The sequence below is a fragment of the Hydra viridissima genome, unplaced genomic scaffold (assembly GCF_058129835.1).
Source record: "Hydra viridissima isolate aposymbiotic clone 2 unplaced genomic scaffold, HvirCarnegie_v1 scaffold_10, whole genome shotgun sequence".
NCBI classification, from domain to species: Eukaryota; Metazoa; Cnidaria; class Hydrozoa; order Anthoathecata; family Hydridae; genus Hydra; species Hydra viridissima.
In genome coordinates, this window is record NW_028324309.1 from 5,920,949 (window position 1) to 5,929,638 (window position 8,690).

General features: G+C 33.1%; 2 protein-coding genes across 3 annotated transcripts; one reads left to right on the plus strand and one right to left on the minus strand.

Annotated features, from left to right (window-relative positions):
• Nucleotides 1-40: 40 nt before the first annotated feature.
• On the plus strand, nt 41-7,124 carry LOC149882831 (uncharacterized). Of its 2 annotated transcripts, none has more exons than XM_090099392.1 (9): nt 41-142; nt 1,215-1,263; nt 1,574-4,304; nt 4,427-4,641; nt 4,757-4,979; nt 5,081-5,253; nt 5,366-5,588; nt 5,823-5,981; nt 6,439-7,124. In XM_090099392.1, exons 2-9 carry the CDS (start codon nt 1,216-1,218, stop codon nt 6,564-6,566), a joined length of 3,900 nt encoding a protein of 1,299 aa, XP_089955518.1. In that variant the 5' UTR covers nt 41-142; nt 1,215; the 3' UTR covers nt 6,567-7,124. The 2 variants fall into 2 exon arrangements, with proteins under 2 accessions (XP_089955518.1, XP_089955517.1); XM_090099391.1 differs by having other exon boundaries at nt 86-252.
• Nucleotides 6,621-8,635, minus strand: LOC145193151 (putative RNA-binding protein 18). The gene is made up of 5 exons (XM_090099398.1): nt 8,473-8,635; nt 8,187-8,313; nt 7,693-7,794; nt 7,504-7,541; nt 6,621-7,375 (listed from the first exon to the last, which is right to left on the minus strand). Exons 1-5 carry the CDS (start codon nt 8,523-8,525, stop codon nt 7,228-7,230), a joined length of 468 nt encoding a protein of 155 aa, XP_089955524.1. The 5' UTR covers nt 8,526-8,635; the 3' UTR covers nt 6,621-7,227.
• Nucleotides 8,636-8,690: the final 55 nt, after the last annotated feature.

An 8,690-nucleotide genomic window follows, 5' to 3' on the forward strand; every position in this document is an offset into this window, starting at 1 on the left:
TTATGAAATTGTGTTTAGTTTAATTACATTTTTGCACGCATGAGTAGATTTTAGAGTCCATCTGCAAGATTCGTGCAGAAACATCTGAGGTAGCTTGCAAAGTTGTCTTTTTAAAGATGAAGGTTTAAATACTTGTACTAAGGTATGAAGCTGTATCTTATATGATGTGTCAATATTACAAATTTTAACAAGGACCGGAGAAAATTGCGTTTTATAAAGCTGTAAATTTATTTAGATGATCTATTAATCAACGTAAGTCGATCGTAGATATTCGTAAAAGAAAATTTAAGATACGAGTTGTTAAAAAGTAAATTGTGCAAAATGATAGATGAGGTTTTGTTATGTTTTCAAATCAATATTTGTTTTTTTTACACATCTCTCTTATCTTAACTTTTGGAAATCAAAATATCAAACTGAACTTCAAAAGAGAATGAAAAGTTTTTCTTGCATTATTAAAAACCGACCTTATTAATATTATTATTACTATCACAGGCAAAGAAGCCAAGCATTCGGGTTAAATTTAAGAACCTTTAATTTTTTGAACTACTTGAAATACTTTTGAAAGTTTAGACCGATTCAAAAAGGATATTAGAAAATTTTTTCTTTTGAGGTAATTGTCTCGAAGTCCTAATAAAAGGTATTGAAAAATAGTTAAGTATTTTTATGAGCAGGTAAAATAAATTTCTCTCAATACATTGCTTTTATGAAGCACAACGTTTTCTGAAGAACGATGGCTCTTGACGAGGATTACAATTTAAAAAAATATGAGGGATAAGAAAACGGAGTAAAATGGTTGTAAAATGTTTCATTTTGTTTAAAAAAAAATTCATTTCGGTGATTTTGTCTCCCAATCAATTTTTGTTGCATTAACCTTAGTCCTAAATCGAATATTAATCAAGTTTTTAACTGTGGGGGTGAACCTGGTGGGACCTGGTGGGACCTAGTGGGACCTGGGGTAAATCACTGCAACAAATGCGTGAGAATTTTATTGTTTTAATTGTTTCATACTTTGTGCTCTTTTGACAGCTTTTTTTTTCTTTCCATTTTTAAAGCCAATCTCAACCAATCATTCTAGCGAACATTAAATCCCAGCCAATCATTCTCAGCGACTGGTACTTAAAAAATTATCATTAATAAAAAACATTATATGAAATTTAAAAACAAAATACCCTCATTTATTAGTAGTATTCTTTATTTTTACTGCTCATTTTTAGAATGGGTTCTTTCAAGATCCTTGTATTTTACATCTTTTTGGCAGCAACGGTAAGTTTTGATGATTTTGTAATCAGAAGGTTTTCTCAGGTTTTCATCATCATCATCATCATCATCATCATCATCATCATCATCATCATCATCATCATCATCATCATCATCATCATCATCATCATCATCATCAGTCTTCACTCATCAGGATATTCATAAAACTTCTCTTCCATGTAACATAAGCATAACCTTTAGTAATGATTATCATAAAACAATTTTAAAAAGAGTTATTCATAGTTAAAAAGTTAAAAATATTATCATTTGGAACGTTAATCTGTTAATGATGGCTCTCTATGATGATTTTTTACAGAACTTATGCAAAACAGAAGAATTAAATCTCGAAACAATCCTCAAACTTATTACACCCGACCCGGCAGATAATTCTCAACAAGTACCCACGGGTGAGTTCGCTCGTTTCCGTAGAAGTCGAATTTTGTCAGCTGACGAAGAAAAATTTCTTATTCATGACGACAAAAGAAATGATAAACGCGATGCAGACGAAGGTGACTTAAAAACATTTTCTGCCATAAAGTTGCCGGATTCAGCATCAAATGATAGACAAAATCACCCAGAAGCAAAATTACAGAAAAAAAGTGCTATTCAAGTATCTGGTTCACGACAAAATAAATCGATTGAGATAAGAGATGCTGCTGCGAAACTTAACATAAAACCATCTGAAAACTCTATAGCGACTGAACTTAAAAGCAGGAAAAGTACAATGTACAATGTAAAAGAATATCCAAAACAGCATGCTAGAATTCTAATCGAGCCCAACAGCTCGTTAAACTCTACTTCAAGAACAGCAAAAGAGATCAAGAAAGCAACTAAAAAGTCTAAACTAAACCGCCGATTTAAAGTACCAAACGAACAATCTGGATCGGGATCTGGAAGTGGCGAAGATGAGATCTCTGATGAAATAAGCATATCTGGAAGTGGAGAGGAAATAAATAAGAAATCTGTAGTTGTCAGCAATTTTGTTTTTAAAAATGAAACGAATGGCAACGAGCTAACTTTAAATGAAGCAGCTTTTCTTTCAAATCTAGCTGAAACTGGAAGTTTATCTGGCAGCGGTTCTGGATCTGGCGATATAGATGATATGAGCGGAGGTGAGGCAGGTAGTACAAGCTTAAAAGAAATTGTTCAAGAGAACGACGATTCTATCAAAAGATCTTCAACTACCAATCCAACAGCAAGTTACATTGATAGTCAAAATGCGAGCAATAGAGCATTGAAAACGTTTAGCAACCAATCTACTCCAACCATTGACGACAACGAGAAGCAAATAAACGTAACTCAAAACTTAAAAAATGTGTCAACAAATTCAAATTTCAAAGAAAAGACTGTAAATGTTGTTGATTCGAAAGACAATAATACCTCAAAACTTGTGATAATAACTAAAATTTATGACGTCGCACATTTAAGTGGTATGAAACGTCTGAACCAATCAAATTCTTCTATTAACATTTTGGATCCTGTAAAGAAAGACTTTATAAGTAAACCTGATAATAACCGTTTGAAAGAACCTCAGCTTGTAAACTTTGAAATATCCGATGATGAAACGCCATCTTCAGAAAAAAAGACTCTATTACCCAAAAGCCAAAAAAATGTAACAAATGAAAATGATGACGATCTTCCCGGGAGCCGAGGTGCAGATTTTAGTGAGGATGATATACAAAAGCTTCAAGGAAGTATAGAGAGCGAAGATTTAGATCTTATGTCAAATAGCAATCCAAAAAAGAAAGATTCTTTACTTCAATCGCCGTCAATAACGGCTCCTAGCAACTCTACGGAGTTAGCTAATTCTACCCAAAGTACTGAGACAAACGAAGTTGAAGAGAAACCTTGGAAAACTATATACAATGACCAAGACCTACCTGGAAGTGTTGGTGAACTAAAAATGTCTGAGATTACTCCTGTTAACGAAGATGCAAAAGATTCTAGTATTTCAAACAACAAAGATGTTGAAATGAAAATAGCCAGCTCAATTGTTTCTTCCTTTGACGCAAGTATGAAAAAATCTGCAAAAAATGACACAAACAACGATGTTTTGCCAGGTGATTATGGCGATGAGACCCCATTAGAAGATTCTGATATATCTGGTATGTTCGGGACTGAATCATCTGGTAGTGAATCAGTGGGATCAGGTAGTGGATCAGGGGATCTAAGTGAAAAAATGGTTCATCAAATGCTTACTAAAGTGGCTCAAAATTCCCTTAATAGACAGCCATCAAAAATTTCTTTAGATAAACAGACCCCTGCTCTTTCATCCAATCAAACCATCACAGAAACAACTAAGGCTCTTGAAAAAATAAAACCTCTTGAAAAAATTCAACCTCTTGAAGCTTTAAAAACTCCAGTAAACCATACGCAAGTTTTAGATGTGAATCAGCAACCAGAAACTACAAAAGTTAGCATCTCTGAACAGTCTGGAGATTCAGTATCAGGTTCAGGTTTATCAGAAGAAAATGAACTTTCATCAGGATCAAGTGGATCAGGCGAAAATGATGTAGCTGCTTCATCGAAAATTGCCCCAGCCAAACAGGAAAAAATAGATTCCTCAACACCGTTAAAAACAGATATTGAGAAATCGGCTGATGCTACAAATATAAAAAATGTAGTTTCTCCGAAAATGTTTCATGCGAATCTAACTGTACCGTTTCAGTCATCAATTCACCCAGTTGAAGGAGATGCAACTTATTTAACTCCTGAAGAGGAAATATCGGATGCAGAAAGTGGAGAAGTACCTTCCATAGATAATGAAAGTGGAAGTGGGAGTGGAAGTGGAGTTGCAAACGCTCCCATTGCCCCTAAAAAGATTATTTCAAAAAAAGTACCATCTTTGAGCGTACATGACATAAAACCAGATGCCACATTGGAAGCAGAATATGATGCCAAACATGGTTATTCACCTATTAAAGAAGCTGATAATAAAATTAATCCAGTTTCTCAAAGTGAAAAAAACGCGAAAGCTTCTCAAAGGACACAAACCTCTGAAGCTGACGCATCCATTACTAGCAAATTTGACGAAGATAGCGTAAAAGGTATTTTTATCTCTTAACTGTAGAAACTTATCATACAATTAAAGTCATTTCTACCATTTTATCTAAAAACAATTAAAAAGTTTAATAAAAACTCAAATAAATACACTTTAAAACATTTTCAGAAGCTGAAGAAGCTGTTGTTGAGGATGTTCATGCGGGAATTGAGTCAAATGAAGAAGAAAAAAAAACCCACAAACAACACCATCACCACCACCACCACCATCATGCTTCCAAACATGGAATGGTTGAAGGTACAATAGAAGAATCAGTGTGCACTAATAAACAGTTTTGTCCAACAGCGCCCATGTCATCTCCAACTCGTCATAACAAGTACACTGTAAGTTAATGTTTTAATTTTTTATATTTGCTTTATTTAGTTATAATTTAGATTATTGTTATAAATAACAGGCTTATAAGTTGTTTGTTACGTTATTTATCATATTATTCTATAGGACCCCAGAGTGATGCCATATGAAGGCGACATCGTCACTGAGGCTTTCCTTGAACATTTAATGGTTAGCCAGCTGCTGGAGCAGAATCTCAACCTTTTCTACACAAACATGGCTGGTCGACCAGGAGAGCAAGGTGATCCAGGAACTAAAGGTCCACCTGGACCACCAGGACAGCCTGGTTTAAACGGATATCCAGGACCGCCAGGAGATCCGGGATCAATTGGTAAATTTATCTTTGAATTGTATTATAACTTGCATCACTAAATTTGTCCACAAAAAATTTACATAAAATTAACTACAGATTTTTCTCAATTTTTATTTTAGGTTCCCCAGGAAAACCTGGTCCAAAAGGACCAATAGGTTTACCAGGTTTACCTGGTATGCGCGGTGAGATAGGGCAATTAGGAGAACCTGGTTTAAGTGGCCCACCGGGAACTCCCGGACCACCAGGGCCACCTGGAATGAGAGGCTATGCTGGTGAACCAGAAACGTTTCCTGTAAGATGCTACTACAATCGTCTTTTAAAAAAATCTTCAATTGCTCAAAATGAATTTTAAAAAATTGAAATGATTTCAAATCGAAAACAAGAATTTGCAATTTTTTGTTTAGAACTGTAGTTACGTATGCGAAGGAGAGAAGGCATGGCTTCAATGTAAACAATACGAACAGATTAAAATACTAAGAGTATTTTGGGGGCGTGAAGAGGATCAAGTTGGCAAAAAAGCAGTAATATGCCCAAAACCTCCAGCTGGTCTCAGTTTGAAAGCACCATGCGAGAGTAATGCACAAAATGCTCTCAAAAAAGTCAACGGGCAATGCAATTTACAATCAGGTAAAGAAAAGTATGTATTACACGTCAAAAGTTCCTTTAACGACTTCTAATTAAGCTATGGTCTTTTAATTGCAGTAATAGAACTTCTGACCTTTAACAAACGAAAATTTTGATTTATCAGAGGCTTCATAATTTTTGGATGCCAAAAAGATACAACTAGATAATAATAGTCTCAAGTTATTTTTTAAGGGTGTATTGAAATTAAGCTTTTATCTTAGTTTGTGATTTAATTAGGTTGTGAGGTTGTTGCGTCCAACATTTTTTTTGACGATAATACGTGTGGGAACACCTACAAGTATCTAAAGATCTGCTACGAATGTATGCCAGATGAATCTAACGCAGTTGACGTGCTGTTAGAGAAAAGAAAACGAAGGAAAAGAAAAGTCAAACGAGGTATATAGCCTCAACTTTTTTAAACCATACACATCAACAAAAATAGAAGCGTATGAATTGCAATTTGTAGAGAAGTGGTGTGAATGGAAAACTCTCTGGATTTTTTTGTCAGTTGGGGTTTTTTTATATGTTTTAAAAATGATTCCTAACCATTAGTCAAACTCACTAGTTTTAAATGGTTCTAAATACATTACATTTTAAGTTGTCGAGAGCAGTTACATACCTTTTTAGAAAATGAAAACTATTTTTGATTTTAAAACTTCAAACCACGTAAAAAGAGTTGAAGTGGATTTAAAATGAAATTTGGCCTGCATGCGCAAGTATAGATAAATAGTCATTATACCGATATTAGTTAACTATAAAAGAATTTTTCCATAAAAAAACTTTCCATAAAAAAGAAGACCTTATTTTTAACTTTTTTAACTATTTAACTCGGCAGGTACTTTTTTTTTTTTAGGCAGTGGCGATCTTTTAATGGATGAGCGAAGAAAAAGATCTTTATGGGACGACGATGAAATAACGAATGTACCAAGAGCAATATGGAAAAACCCATCACATCAATTGCAGCAAGCTCACAACAGCTAAGAGAAGCCATCTTGATCAACTAATAATTCGAGAAGGTAGCTAGCTAAAGGCTCGGTTTTACATATAAGGACAGAATTTGAAGCGCGTGTTTCTTAATTCACGAATTCATTTCGAATCGCCACAAAATATCTGAGAAATCGAAAATATCAACAAAACAAAAAAACAAAAAAAACAAGAAACAATTTAAATTAACGATTAAATTGCATCACCTTTTTACCCAAATCAGATGAAAGAACGATGTTGGAAAAGTTGTGAAGTGCGAGAATCAAATAAACATTTATCTTATATGCCAAAACGACACTAAAAACGATAAGTTTTCATTTGTGTAGTTTGTTAACGGAAACCGATATATTTTGCTAAGTGTTCAGTGTATTATTTTGTTGTTACTAATGGCAAAAAGATTGTGGAAACAACTTTTTTTGCGATCTTTCAAAAAAAAAAAAAAAAGTAATTCTAAATTTACTTTTACTCTTTATGTGGAGAAATGTCATAGAATGTATTTTTGTATGCAGCTTTTATATTGTAAATAATACGCTTTTAATAAAACTTCATCATACAGATGATTTTCTTCATTCACTTTGCAGAATGTCCAACGTTGCAGTAAGTTCGCATAGGGTTTGAAGAACAAATGACTGAAAATTGAACGCATCAGTGTTTTGAACTATCGCTCGTACGGTTTCTTTTTAAAATATTTTTCTTGTTGGCGCAAAACTTCTTTTCGATTAAGAACAGGGTGACGCTTAACCACTTCATAATCGCTTTTAGCTAGGCTGTTCAATTTTTTTTCCAAAGCTTTGATTTGTGACCCCCTGCATTAAAGCAAAATTCTTTCATTTGAAAGACAAAACTGATTTTAAGAGTTTTTCAAGCAACCAATAAATTTTTTCAGCAATAAATAAGATTTAGAACAAAAACCAAAATAAGAGGAGTGATTTACCTATCAACGGTGCTTAAAACCACACTCGACGAGGAGCACTTTTAAGATAAAAAGAATTGAAGTATTAGTGTTAAAATAAATATCTAACAATTTTATTGTTAAATATTATTTATCATTGGTTGATAAAAAAAAAAAAAAAAAAAAAAAAATAACATTTAGGCAATAAACAAAAAGAAAAAGCAAACATACTTCACGTTGCTCTTCCTGTTCGTTATCTTTAGCCCAGTCAACTTTTAAAGAAGACTTTAGCAACTGAAGACCGTTTAATTTTGCAAGGGCACGATTGGCTTCCTATTACAGAAAGAAAGAAAAAAGGTCTGTAATTCGTTAGGAAAATTAAAGTTACAAAATGTACTGGAGAAATAAATGGAAAATGTAAAAATGCTGGAGAAACAAAGGAAAAACGTACTGGCTGGGGAGAAAGAGAAAAAATGTATCACCTATAGAGAAAGAAGAAAATTTGAAAATATCCGAAGTGTTAGAGGAAAAAGAAGAATAAACTTTTTTTTGTTGTGAATAAAGATTTAAAAACATTTTCTCAATCATAAAATATTAATTATACTTTTATTATTTTTTGAAAAAAAAAAAACATTTCTCAATCAGAGTTTGGAGCTAAGAATTGTTACTCCATAAAATATTAATTATACTTTTATTATTTTTTGAAAAAAAAAAACAAAACGTACAGCATCTTTTTCGAATTGAACAAAGCAAAAGCCCCTTGGTTCCCCTTTTAAAGGTCCTGTTGTGTGATAAACAAAATCAAAAAGCTTGACAACGCCGCAAGACTTTACCAGCTGTAGAAGTTGGTACCTCGTAAAACAAAATCAGAGTTTGAAAAAAACAATTACTAAGGATTAAAATCTAACTTTAAAAAAATTCATTGTAAACTCAAGTTTCACAAACGCAAGTCTATCCATTGAAAAAACTAGTACTTAAGGGGTTTAAAAGTGAAGGAAACCATTAACTTACTGAGTGACTTCTTTATCAATATTTCCGATCCACAACTTTCGACTTGCTCCCATACATATAATTTATTACTTCAATATAATATTAACAAACTTTATATACGAACAAGCAAAACAGCAATAGTATAAAATAATAAAAAAATTTGCGGAATATAGAATGGAATGCTCATTATATTGTGACCTCAGCATTCAAACAGGTATATATATACTAATTAGCTGTGT